At 44.1% G+C, this 17101-nt stretch overlaps 1 protein-coding gene across 2 annotated transcripts in view; it reads left to right on the top strand.

The window, feature by feature from the left end:
* The first annotated feature begins 13768 nt into the window (after positions 1–13768).
* DOCK5 (dedicator of cytokinesis 5) overlaps positions 13769–17101 on the top strand; it is a 232513-nt gene continuing 229180 nt past the window's right edge. For both annotated transcript variants that reach the window (XM_055295734.2, XM_055295735.2), the window contains exon 1: positions 13769–14031. In XM_055295734.2, coding sequence (XP_055151709.2) covers positions 13989–14031 — 43 coding nt within the window. In that variant the 5' untranslated portion in view covers positions 13769–13988. The remainder of the gene's footprint in view (positions 14032–17101) is intronic.

Genomic DNA, 17101 nt, shown 5'->3' on the forward strand with positions numbered 1-17101 from the left:
ACTCATGGTTCCCGCCATGAGAGGGCAGGTTTTAAAAGAATACTGAATATTCAGAGCAACCAGCTATTAGATAGCTGCAATTTGTATCTACAACAGCAGGTGGCACTAGCACCATATCTATCTAGTTTTACCTTGAACTAATTTTTTTTTTTTTTTTTTTTTTTTTCTCTTTTTTGAGCTCAGGCATCCAGTGGCACAACCACGACTCTCAGTAGCCTCAGCCTCCTTGGGTTCAAGTGATCCTCCCACCTCAGCTTCCCAAGTAGCTGGGATCACAGGCACACACCACCATGCCTGGCTAATACGTAGTTGGGTTTGTTTGATTGTTTGTTTGTTTGTTTGTTTTTAAAGATGGGGTCTTGCTATGTTGCCCAGGCTAGCCTTGAACTCCTGGGCTCGGGCGATCCTCCTGCCTCAGCCTCTCAAAGTGCTGGGATTATAGGCATGGTCTTAATTTTTTTTAAGCATTTTTTTCAGCTTTCTTTTTCAGGAAAAGCAGCATTTCTCCCTTGATCTTTTTTAGTTTTTGTTATTCTTACATAGTTTCATAAGCTATTTTCAGTAGTATATGATAAATTATTGCTATTTCAAAATGCAATGAATTGCCATGGACTGATTTCATGAAATTTTAAAATTTATTGAGGTTTTGTCTGCTTTCTAATTCATTTTTTTAAATTAGATAGTGTTGTTCTACTATGGGCCACTGAAACAAGAATATTCCACTCTGTGGCCTTTTTTAAACCTGGAACGGCCAAGCAACCTTTTCTAGGATAGTACAGGATATGCATTTGTTAGAAGGAATGTTCAAAAGACTTTGAGTATCATGACAGGAAAACTACCAATGCCTCTGAAATCGCTTCTAAATTGCTTGATGGATATGCTCGTGGTTAATTTAGCAGCAATTGTAATTATATTTTCCAATTAGATTTTTGTTGCTCTCACAAGTATCTTCATATATTTAATTTCGTACGCTGCTGCCTTTACAACTGATGATAGTTCATTCTCTAGCCCCGCTTGGGAAGCCTCAGATTTTTACTGACTTGTGTGATCAGACTTGGACTGTAACAGGGCTTGGGATTCCCTTGTATCACAGGTTTGGAGATACTCTAGAGGACTGAACTCAGTCAATAGGGGTAAGACACTCACTTTGAGTCAACTTCAGGCAAACATGGGCTCTGTGCAAAATATATTTGTGCGAACACCACCACTAAAGTCTCCACTGCAACCAGACTTCTGTGGTTAGTGCAGAAAGGATGATGCTGACAGAGACCGCAACAACATGCCAACCACAGGGGCAGGGCTGTCAGCTGCCACTGGGCTGGGAGGTGAACTGTGAGGTCCTGCAAATGCCTTTTATGTGGGCCTTGGCATCTGCCTTGCTGGAAGGGTTCAGAATGACACCATGTAACCCACTGCAAAGGCTGATTCCACCCAGAGTACCCCACTGACAAGCAAAAGAACAATTGGGTTGACCTATTTAAACTTTTCCATAACAAATTAAGTTATTTGCAAGTTAGAGTCTCTTCTGTGTTTAAAGATGAATAAATTCAGAGAGGAAAACAGAATTTGCAGAATTGAAATATCATACATTACAATAGTAGCAAATTAGTAAATTTAATGAATCACATTAGTATATTTTGTATATAATACATAACATATATTATATATAATATATATATTTTATATAATATATTATATATTATATATAATATATTATATAAAATATATATATATTATATATAATATATATTATATATATTATATATCATATAAAATATATATAATATATAATATATATAATATATGTAATATATATTATATATAATATATATTTTTATGTATATTTTATATATGTTTTATATATATTATATATATTTTTTATATATATTTTATATATTTTTATAGATATATTTTATATTTTATATATATTATATATATAATATATAAATATATAATATATAATATATATATTTTATATATATATTTTATATATATATTTTATATATATATTTTATATATATATACATATATAGCCTGTGAAGTCCCTTTACATGTACTTCAAAACAAGAGAAAAAAGTTAAACATGATAAAATTCTGACTTATTCAACCAGGAACAGTGGCTCATGCCTGTAGTCCTTGTGCTTTGAGAGGCCAGGGTTAGGGGATTGCTTGAGGCCAGAAGTTCAAGGTTGCAGTGAGCTATTATCATGCCACTGCACTGCAGTCTGGGAGACAGAGCAACACCCCGTCTCTACAAAAAATTAAAAAATAATTAGCTGGACATAGTGCCTCTTACCTGAAGTCCCAGCTACTAGGGAAACTGAGGTGGGAGGGCCACTTGAACCTGGGAGGTTGAGGCTGCAGTGAGCTATGATCGTGCCACTGCACTGCAGCCTGGGCAACAAAGCGAGATCCCGTGTCCAAAAAAAAAAAAAAGGGATTCTGATCTAATCAAAAATATTCGCTGTTGATTCTACTAGCTAATTATGTCATGAGCAAATATTGACAATTAATGTCTCTTATTTCCTTGCATGGGATAGAGCAACCTCTGGATACTGCTCTCACTATGGTGTGATAGGACATTCTTTTCTTATTTCTGATTAATAGGAATTCATGGCAATTCACGTTTAAGTGTGATGCTGGCTGCTTATTTCTATTAGTAATATATACTCTATCATGTTGAGGAGGTATAGCCTGTTCTTAGTCTACTAAGGGTTTGGATCAAGAATGAGTGTTTTCAAATCCCTTTTACGTATCAATCCAGATAATCATTTGGTTTTTCTCTACTGACCTTTTGATGAAATAAATTCTATTGATAAGTTTCCTATTATTGAACTTCTCTTGTACTTTAAGAATAAAACTTATAGCTGGGTGCCGTGGCTCACGCCTGTAATCCCAACACTTTGGGAGGCGGAGGAAGGCAGATTACCTGAGGTCAGGAGTTCGAGACCAACCTGGCCAACAGGGTGAAACCCTGTCTTTACTAAAAATACAAAAATTAGCCAGGCATGATGGCAGGCACCTGTAATCCCAGCTACTGGAGAGGCTGAGGCAAGAGAATCACTTGAACCCAGGAAGCAGAGGTTGCAATGAGCCGAGATCACACCACTGCACTCCAGCCTCGGCAACAGAGTGAGACTCCATTTCAAAAAAAAAAAAAAAGAAGAAAACGTATTTAGTCATCCTGTATCATTCTTTTCATGGAGAACAATATGAGATTCACTAATATTTTCTTTGGTTTTGCATCCCTGTTTATAGCTGAGTTTGTATTATATTTATACAAATACATGTTTATATTTTTGGCTCCATATTTTAGCAGGCTTTACTGCCAGGGTTAGGCTAGTTTCATAAAACAAACTTCTCTTTTCCTTTTTTTTTTTTTTTGAGTCAGAGCCTCACTTCATTACCCAAGCTGGAGTGTAGTGATGTGGATCTCGTCTCACTGCAACCTCTGCCTCCTGGGTTCAAGTGATTCTCGTGCCTCAGCCTCCCAAGTAGCTGGAATTACAAGCGCATGCCACCACACCCAGCTAATTTTTTTGTATTTTCAGCAGAAACAGGGTTTTGCTATGTTGTCCATGCTGGTCTTGAACTCCTGACCTAAAATGATCCACCCACAGAGGCCTCCCAAAGTGCTGGGATTACAGGTGTGAGTCACTGCACCTGTCCTCACTCTATCATTTTCTGTGGAACAGTTTATATTACATTTAGCTGACCTGTTCCCTGAATGTACAAAAGTATTTGCCTTTATAGTTAGGCCTGGCATATTTTTTAGCTATAATATTTCGACCACATTTTCTATTTCTTCTATGCTGTTTGATTGGCTCAGGTTTTCTCTTTCTTGGCTCAATTTTGTTTATTTACATTTTCCTAATGAGTTCTGTTTTTATTGTGATCTTTACAATTTATTATGTAAGAACTATACTGCACATCCTAGTCTTATGTAAGTTGCTTTTTTATGGTCCCACACCCTTTTAATTAATTACATCTATTTGTGTTTTTCTTTTATTCTTGACTAGATTCACTGAAAGTATATTCATTTTATTGCTATGTTTCTACTTAAAATAGCTTACAGAATATTAAGTAAAATACATGGTCATTTGAATTTTCCTATTTTTCACATTCTAGGTAAACTGAGGTGGAATTTCCTGTCTTCAAATAATACACCATCCTGAAGAATTCTAACATTTGTACCCAGGCAACACATCACAACAACAATTTTACAAATAAGAAGACTGTGCTCAAGAGAGGCCTTTTTGGCAATTCACAGGAGAAATAAAAATGTAACTTCCAGGGCCAGCATTTGCCCAGCTCTTGCTGTGTGGGCCAAGCCCAAAGTTAACAAGGATAGACATTAATCATCAGATCATTTCTAAATGGAGTTTGCATCCAGGAAGAACCTAAGTGAGTTTTCTCTCCTCTTATGAGACTTTTTGCATATGTGGTATAAGTCATTCAGGGGAACAAACCCTGGGGCATAATTTCATGGGAGGGAAGGGCTTGTTTAAATAGGAACTTTATGCCACAGTACATGACTAAGAAACTATGTAAGTATGAACCCTAGGGCCCTGTCCTCCTGATTCAGCGAAGCCAGGTAATTGCTGCAAAGTATTCAAAGATTCCCTGTTATTTTGAATGAAGTGAGTTCAGAAATATTGCTCAAATATGACACAGACAACCCTGGGATGAAGCCAGACTTTGAGATTGGAGATTATACAAAAAAAAAAAAACCCAAATCCCAAACTATAATAGCATAGCCTACATTTTAATATTAAAGATATGTAGTTTGGCTATTATGAGTGAATATTGCAATCACATAGTTGCTTAATTAAAACGCTGCCTTTCAAACATCTATTAAGAAATTCAAAATCTGGCCATCCAAATGAACATTCCCTAAAATTTTAAGTCACTTTTATTGGTGCTATAACAATTCTACACTAAATATAGTTTCTCCCGAGAGGGTAAAGACTGACATTCAAAAACATGAATTCTGAGGACAAGGACCAATTAGAGACAACAAATAGCTGTCCCAATCTCAGTGAGCTAATGAACACGAAAGCGTTTAGGAACATTATCCATCTGGAGCTGGTTCTACGATTGCATCACCCCCACCTCCTTTTCAAGCCTCCTTCAGGTATTTCTGGAAGATCTCAGGGTGTATATCTGAGTACTCACAAATCAATTGGGCTATTTTGTTTTTTTCTGCTCTGACCTTCACCAGGTGGTATCACCAGTTTCTACTTGGCCTTGCAAATATTTTAATAGATGTTGTCATACCTCCTTCTAGCACCCTTATCTCAGGCAGGCCCCTTGTCATTTCCACTGGGATACCCATGATACCTCCCCTCTGTAGAAGCCTGCTTGTTCAGTGGGTACCAAAGCATTGTTTGTGTGTTGCTGTCTTACCAGGGCTTAGTAAAAACTTTTTTTTGAGACAGCCTTACTCTGTCGCCCAGGCTGGAGTGCAGCAGTACAATCTGCACTCACTGCGACCTCCATCTCCCGTGTTCAAGCGATTCTCCTGCCTCAGCCTCCCAAGTAGATGGAACTACAGGCGTGTGCCACCACGTCCTGCTAATTCTTGTATTTTTAGTAGAGACGAGGTTTCACCATGTTGGCCAGGCTGGTCTCGAACTCCTGACCTCTGGTAATCCTCCTGCCTCAATCGCCCAAAGTGCTAGGATTACAGGCGCGAGCCATTGTGACCAGCCAAGTTTTCTATTATCATTGGGAATAGAGTTCAAAGGGCTAGGCCAGTAGACGATTCCCCAACACAGATATTCACTGCTCTCAGAAGTGTCCCCATCCTCTGATTTCTATGGCAACTTTTACTATTGGAGTCCTCCTCTTCCCATGACTTCTTTTCCAAGGGCTTCTCACAAATCCTTATGCAAACAGACTTCCAGTGGGAAAACACCACACATGCTTCCTTAGTTGTGCTGCTCCTTCTGGAGGCCCCCAGCCTTCCCACCCACCTAAAGGGGTGACAGTCACAGTGTAGAGCAGGGATTGGCAAACTAAGGCCCAAGGGCCAACTCTGCCTCACCACCTGTTCCTGCGCAGCCTGCAAGATAAAGATAAGATAAAGATAAGAATTTTTTTTTTTTTGAGACAGTCTCACTCTGTCACCAGGCTGGAGTGCAGTGGTGCAACCTCTGCTCACTGCAACCTCTGCCTCCCAGATTCAAGCCATTCTCCTGCCTCAGCCTCCTGAGTAGCTGGGACCACGGGCGCGTGCCATTACACACAGCTAATTTTTGTATTTTTAGTAGAAATGGGGTTTCACCATATTAGCCAGAATGGTCTCGATTTCTGACCGCGTGATCCGACTGCCTTGGCCTCCCAAAGTGCTGGCATTACAGGGGTAAGCCACCGCGCCTGGCCAAGATAAGAATGTTTTTTACATTTTTAAATGATAAAGAAAAACATCAAAAGAAGGATAAACAATAATATTTCTTTTCTTTTCTTTTCTTTCCTTTTTTTAAGATAAGGTCTCACTCTTATCGCCCAGGCTAGAGTGCAGTGGCACAACAATCACAGCTCACTACAGCGTCGACCTCCCCAGGCTCAAGTGATCCTTTCACCTCAGCCCCTTAAGTAGCTGGAAGAACATGTGCGTGCCGACACACACGTCTAATTTTTGTGTTTTTTGTAGTGACAGGATTTCTTCATGTTGCCCAGGCTGGTCTTGAACTTCTGGACTTTAGCAATCCGCCTACTTCGGCCATTCAAACTGCTGAGATTACAGGGGTGAGCCACTGCACCTGGCCAGAATAATATTTCATGGGCATAAAAACTACATGAAATTCAAATTTCATGTCTACTGTTAAAAGAAAAACCTTAGCCAAATTAAATTTAACATAGTTTAATTGAGCAAAGAACCACTTGAGAATCAGGCAGCCTCCTGAGCCAGGGTAGGCTCAGCAACTCCAGTGCAGCCACGTGGTGGAAGACGATTTATAACAGAAGAAGGAAAGTGATGTACAGAAAACGGAAGTGAGGTACAGAAACAGGTGGATTGGTTAGAGCTCGGCATCTTGGCGTTTACCTTATTTGAAGACAGTTTGAACAGTTTGCCCCCCTTTGATTGGCCAAAACCCAGCGATTGGCGCAAGAATAGGTTTTGGTCTGTTTATACTTCCATTGAGGTTACAGTTCACTAGGTACAGAGAAACCTTTAGACTGAACTTAAAATATGTAAGGAGGCAGGTTTAGGCTAAACTTCATCTAACACAACTAATGAAGTTTTATTGCATCACAACCACACTCAGTTCATTGTATGTATTGCTTATAGAGGCTTCCCTGCTACAACTGCAGAGTTGAGTGGTTGCAACAAGGCCATATGGCCTGCAAAGCCTGAGAACTATACATAGTGGGACCTTTATAGCAAAAGCTTGCAGACCTCTGCTTTAGAGCATGGACCCTGGAGTCAGGCTGTCTGGGTCTGGATTCTGTTTTGCCACTAATTAATTATGCAGGTAATTTCTTGACATCTCCTAAGCCACATTTGTGAGGTGGGAATGACCAGAGAGTTATATTTACCTCATTAGGTTGTATGGGGATTAAACAAGGTGACTTGGAGCCAGTACTCATTACTTCATATGCAGTTATTATTGTTACTTTACAGTTGGTGGCTGTGAAAAATAAAACCATTCTGGTATTAAACACAAATTCTGGATTAAATGCTTGTTTTCTTAACTGACCACAAATAGGAAGAAAAATCTGCTGAATATGACAGTCGTCTAAACAAGATAGTCATAGTGTCCATGTGACCAAGGAACTGAGGAGTGAAACTTCACTCTTGTCACAAAAAAAGATCAGATTTAGGCAAATAACTTCCTACTCTTGCTACATAGCCCAGAGACTTCAGCAATCAAGTATTTTTCATTATTTTGTTTTGAAGAAGATTGAATAAAATTTTTCATTTATTCATGTTCTTCTATGGTCATTTTCCCTGTAAATCTATGACTTTCTATAGTTATAATCATTTTGCGGCATAGACAATCTAATTATTTTCATTTATGCTTACATTATACATTTTCCACATTTCTTCTAAGTTTTCATCATCTCTCTTTTTGTTCTGTTTTTTTTTTTTGGCAGGTGGAACAGGGTCTTACTCTGTCACCTAGGCTGGAATGCAATGGTGCCGCATCAGCTCACTGTAACCTCCACCTCCTCGGCTCAAGCAATCCTCCTACTTCAGCTTCCTGAGTAGCTGATACTACAAACACACACCCCCACACCCTGGTAATTTTTGTATTTTTTGTAGAAACAGGATTTCGCCATGTTGCCCAGCCTGGTCTCGAACTCCTGGGCCCAAGTGATCTGCCCACCTTGGCCTCCCAAAGTGCTGAGATTACAGGCGTGAGCCACTGCGTCTAGCCCATCATCTCTTATTTTAAACAGTTTTATGAATATAATTTTTAAATGTATATAGGAATCAAGACATACGGTAAATAAACATAGTTTTTTTTTTTTTTAAAATCAGGTGGTTTGATTTCATCTCATCTAAATATAGATCTAGTTTTCAAGAAATGAATGCCTTCTTACTGCTCACATCATCCACCTCTCCCAACAGTGGAATCAGCTCATTTAGACACAGCAAAGAACATTCCAGAAACAAAACTAGAAAAAAGAATTTAGCCACGTTCATGAAAAGGGTCAATCATAAGTATAAATCTCCTTGTGACAGGGATGAGGAGATAATAGCATTGGAGCCCTGAGCATTACCTTCCCATCCATCAGAGAAGTCGGATCCCCACAGCCACATGGCAGAGCCTGTGCAGACTCAGAGATGCTCACCACCTAAGTCACTTGCATAGTGGAGAGTGAATAATGATGTTGGAATCCCTGGGGCCTATGAAAAGGTACTTCTGGGACTAGAGTGATTGATTGTTTCCTTTGTCCTGCTAAGCTCATGGGTCCTAGAATTACAATGTATCACCTACTCCTGGCTTACTTAGAACCATCCTTAGGAGCCTGCAAAGAAAGCGCTGCTTAGAACCAATTACATTATTTTTATTATTATCATGTTTTGGTAGTTCTATTAGCCACTCACTCGTATAGGATCAAAGAATAATCTTCCTTTATCTAGGAAGAGAGAGAAAAATGACACTTTAAACGAATCCACAGCATCTCACAGAGAAGCCATCAGATCAGCCTGATTTGGCAAAAACAAACCTGGTAATCAACAGGGAAGGTGAGGCTCTTGCCAGTTCTCTTCACATCCTGTCCATTTATTCTCTAAAGCATTGTAAGGGATAGTCACAATACTCATGTCAAACTAACCCTCAAAGTCACTTACCCTCATTTCTTTCTCCATGGCTCCTTCAAGCAGAGCCTGTAGGTGTCTGTGCATGCATAAGTGTGTTTGTATTTGTGTGGGTTTTGGAGTCTGAAGATCTCTGGTTGTGGAATATGCTTAATGTTTCTTCTGAAAAGATATCAGAGGAAAAAGAAAAGGGTATTTCTAGGCATCACGCTGTCATTCCACCTACCTGTCTGGTTGACTGTCTAATTTTAAGCCTCATTCTAATAAAAGACTTTGAAAAGCTCTGCTTTTATGATTTAAAAGGACATTCACACCGGGATTTAGCCATCTGATATAGCGAAGTGAGTGGATTTCAGTTTTCAGAAGGAAACGATAAACATACTGAAAGCTCTAATTAAAATTTTCCATTTTCCTCCAACTCTTTTAAAGCAATTGTGAAATTTGAAATCTCTGGCGCGCAAATTCAAACCTCTAGTTTTGGAAGAAGAAGACTTCAATGCAAGAGTGGGATGAGGCAGTTGAAATCGCTTTGGTAGAAACCCAGTTCCACTGGATAAGAGCAATAACATTCTGATGTATGTTACATTTGAAATATACCTGTGGTCAGAGAACAGAGGTCATCCAATTTCCCTAAGCACGGAGAATCCATGTAACTTTGAGAAGCCCTGAGTCTACAACAGGCAGGTCATATAACCCAGTGCAGAGCGCTTTGGCTCCTAAGGGGCCACATGGAGAAGTTGCTGAAGAAGGTGTGAAGAAGTGGGTCCTAAAGAAATATTGAAAGGAAAACTTTGATACAGAGCAACTGGGACAGGAAAGGGTGAAGACAAGATAGATATCAATGGTGACCAAGACAGTGGCAACTCCACTCCCTCGTTGTTCAAGCCCCAAACCTTAGAGTCATTCCTTTTGTTTTGAATTAATATTTGTTTAGAGACAGGGTCTTGCTATGTTGTCCAAGCTGAAATGCAGTGGCAATTCACAGGTGCCTTCCCATTATTGATCAGAAGGGGAGCTCAAGAGAGGGTGCCACCTGGAGCTTGAGGCAGTTCAAATGTGAAGTCCCAGCTACGGGATCTTTGTCAGTAATACAGTCGGTGTCAGAGAAAAGACAAGGATGCATCCAGTCGCTTTCTACCCAGGGATGCTCTCTGGGCTGCTGGCTGGTTGGAAAAGGGAGGTCTTGCGGTGGATTTTCCCCCTGCATATGTGGGCCTGAATTTCTTCAGCTAAGGAGGAGTACCGAAGTTTTGGGATATAAGACTTCCAAATTAGGGCTTTCCAAATAATTGACCTGCTTCATTTCTGACCTGGGCCACTTTACCCCTCCTTAGGCAACCTGGTGGTCGCCTGCTCCCAGGATGTCACTATATTGATGCGGAACTTAGTGCAGACACCTGATCGGCATAGCTCACTACAGCCTGGAACTCCTGGGCTCAAGCAATCCTCTTGCCTCAGCCTCTCGAGCAGCTGGGACTACAGGCACATGCCACCTAGCTGGCTTTAGAGTCATTCTTGATCCAGGTTGTATCTCACATGCAGGGACAAGAACCAAGCTGTGTAGGGCCTGAAGTGCGTATGACATGGGCAGGGCTCTTTTAAAAAAAGAAAAATACAAGCATATCTCTTTCTGGGGGAAAACTTTCCAAAAAAGATTGAAACATACTGAGAGCATTAGAAGCCTCACAGTAGTAAATCCCCCTGCCATTCATGTGGCCCTTCTATTGGTTCTTTTTCATGCTGTGATGCAATCATAGCTCACTGCTAGCCTCAACCTCCTGGGCTCAAGCAATCCTCCCACCTCAGTCTCCTGTGTAGATAGGGCCACAGGCACAGCCACCATAACCAGTATATATATATAGTAGAGGAAGATCTCACTATGTTGTCCAGGTTGATTTTGAACTCCTGACCTTAGGCAATCCTCCCACCTCAGCCTCCCAAAATGCTGGGATTACAGGTGTGAGCCACCATATCTGGCCAGGTTCTATTTTCACATATGTCAAGAACCCAACATCTTTTTCACCTCCATCCCTAACCTCCTGGACCCAACTACCTTCATGCCTTGCCTGAATGACTGAAATAGCCCCCGACATCCATCCACGTGGCCCTCCCTTGCCCCTTTACAATGGATTCATACCACAGCAGGCAAGTTCAACATGTTCCAGGTTGGCTCAAAGCCCTCCAAACCTCTCTTGTAGTAGTAATATATAAAGTCCATATGCCTGCCAGGGTTCTGCTCTATCTGGCACCCCTCTGCCTCTTAGATCAAGTTTCCTCTCACCTGTTACTCAGCTCTCACTACCTAGGATCTCTGGCTGACCTGGGAACCTGCCAAACCCGCTTGGTGTCCTTTGCCTTTGCTGTTCCTCTTTTCCAGAATACTTTCCCCCAGAATCTTCACTTCCTTCAGCTCTACACCTCAACCTCAGCCTAGCAGAGCTGCATTCCCAGACCACTCCATACAAACAGCAGCACCCTACACGCCCTATCCTCCCTGCTTCGGATTTTTCTCTAATGTTTACCCTCCTTTCGTGTACATTTCTTCACTGTCTTACTCTCCCCGTCTAGACTAGAAGCTCTGTGAAGGGACATATTTTACTGTATTCACTGCTGCACCCTCATTCTTAGAGAGATGCCTGGCACTTAATGTGTAGGCATTTAATATGTGTGTGAAGACGGAAGAAGAAATTACCTAACCTGGGAAATTAGAATCATGATGTACTAATGGATGAAGATAAATTATTTTGGGGAAGATGGTGGAATTCTTTCTGGATGTCAAGTCTAAAGTGACAGAGGAATTTCTTAAATTATTGTTAAACATTGTGAATAAAGACCTATTGATTGATGGAAAAAAAAAAAAGCCAGCTCTAGTAGTCATTCACCGTGAATAGGACTTAAAAAAAATTTCAGACCTGGTTTTGCAAAAAACCACCAAAGTTAAAATGCACTAATTCTCCAATGAAACTTTACTCTCTTGTTATCTTGTTTGCCTATCTATCTTTACTGTCTTTTTTTTTTTTTTTTTTTTTTTTTTTTTTTTTTTTGAGACAGAGTTTTGCCCTGTTGCCCTGTGCAGTGGTGCGATGTCGGCTCATTTATAGCCTCTGCCTCCTGGGTTCCAGCGATTCTCCTGCCTCAGCCACCTGGGTAGCTGGGATTACAGGAACACACCAACACGTCTGGCTAACTTTTGTATTTTAGTAGAGAAGGGGTTTCACCATGTTGGCCAGGCTGGTCTGGAACTCCTGATCTCAGGCGATCCGCCCGCCTCGGCCTCCCAAAGTGCTGAGATTACAGGCGTGAGCCACCGCGTCCTGCCAACTACCTGTCTTTACTATCTTTACTACGTGTTTGTCTTCCTTTCTTTCATATTCCTAAAAAGCATGAAAATCTTCAGAGACTGCAAGGAGGATATAATTTCTCTCTAGAGGAATCTTCTTCGAAGGTGAACGTAATTAAGCTGGTCATTTACTCCGCTTGCAATGTTACTTCTCAGTACAAGCTAGCGAGAAACCCCTGGATCTTCATTCTCCAGGTCTCTCCAGGAAGAAATGAATTCCAAGAGGGGAGCTCCAGAGAGGGCGCCACCTGGAGCCCAAGGCGGTTCAAATGCGCAGCCCCTTTGGGATCTTCGTCAAGAAAATGCAGTCGTTGACGGAGAAAAGACGGGGATGCGCCTGGTCCCCTTCTCCACGGGGATGCTCTCTGGGCTGCTGGCTGGTTGGGAAAGGGAGGTCTGGGCATGAAGGTCTAAGTTTCTTCAGCTTAGGGTTGGGGGGTCCCCGGAGTTTGGGGATACAGGACTTCCAAATTGGGGCTTTCTAAACAATTTCCCTGCAGAGGATCCCCTAGCAAACGGTCTGATACTTCTGAGGAGCCCACCTCCCTTGCACCAGCTCTCTGGTGATAAAAGTTCTGCTTTCCAGGCTCTAAACGGTGGCCCCAGGAGATTCAGTCTGCCCCGAGTCCGGCTTCTCGCGCTTGCGGCGCCAGTTCAAGCTCCAGGGGGTGAAGGCAGAAGTCAACTGCTCATTCATTCAACAAATATTTATTGCGCGCCCGCTTAGTGCCAGGCACCGGAGGTGCCCCGGGCAAAAAGCCGCTCTCGCTGATCCCTTTCCGCTCCCCAAAGGTCTGGCGCGCGCCGTGGGAGCGCAGCCCGCATCCCTCGCCCACCGGCCGCCCGGCCTAGGCGTGCCCGGCGCCTCCAGCGCAGCCCTCAGTCGGGAGCCAGACCCCGGAGACCCAGCCTCAGGGGTATCAGCCGGGTGGGGAGGACGGGGGAAAGGCAAAGCGCCGCCAGCGCCAAAGTCCCGCCGGCCCGGGAAGCCGCTCCAGGGAAGCGCGCGAGGCGGAGCCGCAGTCGGCCCCCGCCCGGCAGAGCGCAGAGAGCGGCGCGGGCGGGAGAGGCCGGGCGCCCGCGGCTCGGAGGCGGCCCCCGGCGGGCGGAAGGCGCGGCCGGCGGGAGGGGCCGGGGCGGCGCCGGGAGGGGCGCGCACTGCTGCGCTGCCGCCCGGCCCAGCAGGTGACCGCGGGCGGCGCGGGCACGGGCACGGGCGCGGGCGGCGCGGCGAGGAGGCGGCCCGCGGAGTCCAGCGAAGTTTGGAGGAACATGGCGGAAGCGCCCGGGGCACGCAGGAGCGCGGCGCGGCGGCGGCCGGAGCCTGAGGAGCTGTAGCAGCCTTAGTCGCCGCCGCCGCGGGGCGAGGTCGCCGCCATGGCCCGCTGGATCCCGACCAAGAGACAGAAGTACGGGGTTGGTGAGTGCGCGCCCCACCTCGTCCCGGCCCGGCCCACGCGGCCAAGTTCGCGGACAGCGGCCCTGCCGGGTTTGCGCAGAGCCGGGCGGAGGACCCCGGCCGGGGGCTCGGCCCGGCTGCGCAGCTCTGGGAGCCGGGGGCGGTCGGAGCCCTCTCCAGGGAGCGCCAATGGGGAAGTCGCCCAGGGTTTGGGGACTCCGAGTGCTTCCAAGTGCAGCTGAGCTTCGGGACCGTAATCCCGCTGTTGCATCCCAAGCTCCGGCACTTCACACCGGAGAAATGTCAACGCGAGGGGAGCGCGCCTGCTGCTCTTTTGGGGCCGCAGCTCTGTGGCTCGCCCCCGTGCGCCCAGCGTGGGTTTCACCTGGGTGTAGGTGACCGGCCCGGGTCGGCACATGGACTGGTGCTCATTGTCCCAGTGCTTTCTGTCCCCCCCTTTCGTAGGTTCTTCTCAGACGCCCCTTAAGTGAGGAGTTGACGGTGGAAAGCCGCCCTGTCCCCTTTCCTCCAGAGACTGGGATCTTGATGACAGTTGTGAACTGGATGGAAACTAGAGTCGTGGTGTGGAAGTGATGGAAGGGACAGGAAGTTGTGGCACGGGAAGGGGGTGGCTGGCCCCTGGGGCTGCTTGTGCGCACTCATCCCCTAACGGAGCCTGTCTGGAGAGGGTGTAAGGCTGCCTTCCGGATCCTGAGTTTCATCCTGGAGACGAGAAGAGGACATTTTATTAAGGAAACGGTGCCAGACCCCGTGCTGGGCACTTGGCATTCAGAACAGCGGTGCTGGAGAGCCCCGGGTTGTGCGCAGAGGTTGCTGGTGGTGGTACTTTGGATCCGAAACAATGGATGTGCGGGGATTTTGACCCAGGTGGAAAGTCAGGCTCCTTAGGCTTTTTATCAAGGATTGAGGTTATTGAGGGCATGTGGAAAGACTTCTGCCCTGAACGGGGTGATTACAATGGCAGTTAGACCTGGGGTGATTCCCTACAATAAACACGGCTGAGTGTGTTGCGAATTTTATCACTTCCTCTCAGATCCATTCATTTGGCCTGTTTGTAATTTAGTCTTTGACTTTACTCCCTTACTGAGGTCCTGTTTTTCCTCACCTCACTGGTTAATGAAGTGCAGTCTCAAGAGCTACTCAGTGTGTCTAGGGGCTTTTCAACTCTGTAGCCAGGAGTTAGGGTTTTTTGTTGTTTGTTTTGTTTTTTAACAGTCTCATATTTACTATATTATTCTTAGGTTGTGATCCTTTATATATTTATTATTCTTTGTTTTCCCTCAATTCAAAAGACATTTTCTTTTTTGCTCTTAAGTTGCTTTTAGAATCTTAGTCTCTCCCTTAGCTGCACCTCAGAAATGGGTAGAGATGTTGCTTCTGCCTCAGGGCTCTTTTTTTTTTTTTTTTTGGTTTGTTTGTTTTTGAGACGGACTGACGAGGGAGTCTCACTCTGTCGCCCAAGCCAGAGTGCAGTGGCGCAATATCGGCTCACTGCAACCTCCACCTCTGGGTTCCAGCAATTCTCCTGTCTCAGCCCCCTGCCCCGAGTAGCTGGGATTATTACAGGCTTGCGTCACCACACCTGGCTAATTTTTGTATTTTTAGTAGAAACCGGGTTTGCCATGTGGGCCAGGCTGGTCTCAAACTCCTGACCTCAGGTGATCCGCTTGCCTTGGCCTCCCAAAGCGTTGAGATTACAGTCGTGAGCCACCTCACCCGGCCCCTAGATGAAAGCATATTTAACAATGCCTAATAACTACAGAAATATTATCAACTCTAATTTTAACAGGATTAAAAGCTCTTTTCAAAACTATTAAGTTGAGGGTAATTAATGCAAACATGTTTCAAAAATGTGGTTTTTATTGCCATAGACCTAGGAGCAAGTATAATATGTTTTTAATATTTTGTTTTTATGTTCTGGAGTCAGTTTACTGTGTCACTTATTGGTCAAGAAAAATATTTAGGCCAGGTGCGGTGGCTCACGTCTGTAATCCCAACAATTTGGGTGGCAGAGGCAGGAGGATTGCTTGAGCCCAAGAGTTCAAAACTAGCATAGCAACATAGCAAACGGGTCTTTACAATAAATATGAAAAACATTTAGCCGGGCATGGTCGCCTGTGCCTGTGGTTCTAGCTACTGAGGAGGCTGAGATGGGAGGATCGCTTGAGCCTGGGAGGTTGAGGGTGCACTGAGCCCCTGTCACGACTGCACTCCAGCCTGGGTGATACTGTGAGGCCTGATCTCAAAAAAAAAAAACCAAAAAACTATATTTATGGAAATATGTGTGGAAATTGTGTGTGTGTGTGTGTGAAATATTTGGATTGCATTTCCAGGGCCTAGGTGTTAGGAAAACTGCTCCAGGATATAATTCCGAACACTTATTTCACCAGACGTAGATTCTGTTTGGTCTGGGTTTGATAAAAGGACCCACAGTTGGGATAAATTAACTGAAGAGAGAAATCTCTATTGCTTATTCCTAAAACTCATTGTTGTTTTTGTCACCTCCTTGCTTATGTTTATGTCACCTCCCTGCTTGGAAGCCTCTCATGGTCAACAGGATAAAGTCTGAACCTCACTTCCAAGGTTCCTATAATCTGGTTCAGCCTATCTTCAGCATTCTCTCTCAAGGCTTCTTTCACTAGCTCTCCAATGCAGATCAACTGCCCTTCCCGCTGTTGTGCAATATATCCTGCAGAGTCCCTCCTTTGGGACTTTGCTCCCATTGTGCCTGTCCCTGCCAGGAGTGCCCTCCCAACTCTGCCTCAGGCAGCTCACCTTTCCTTGAGGGCTCAAATCCATTCCTACTCCCTTCTTCAAATTTGCTATTTGTCAGACCGTCCCAAACCTCCATGCTTCTTCCTCGCAGTTCCTGGACTGTGCCATCCTTGGGTTCAGTGAATCAGACCATTATGGTTTTGTATTCCTAGCACTCAACAGGTGTACCAGGTATTAGTGCATTCAATCTGCTTGTCCTTGATGTTGGGGTGCCGTTCTAAAGCACACTAACCTAGCTTCTCTGGTGATAGAATGCAGTTTTTTTCTCTTCTTTTTCTTCCCATTAGGCATAACA

This window comes from Symphalangus syndactylus, chromosome 10, assembly GCF_028878055.3.
Source record: "Symphalangus syndactylus isolate Jambi chromosome 10, NHGRI_mSymSyn1-v2.1_pri, whole genome shotgun sequence".
Taxonomy (NCBI): domain Eukaryota; kingdom Metazoa; phylum Chordata; class Mammalia; order Primates; family Hylobatidae; genus Symphalangus; species Symphalangus syndactylus.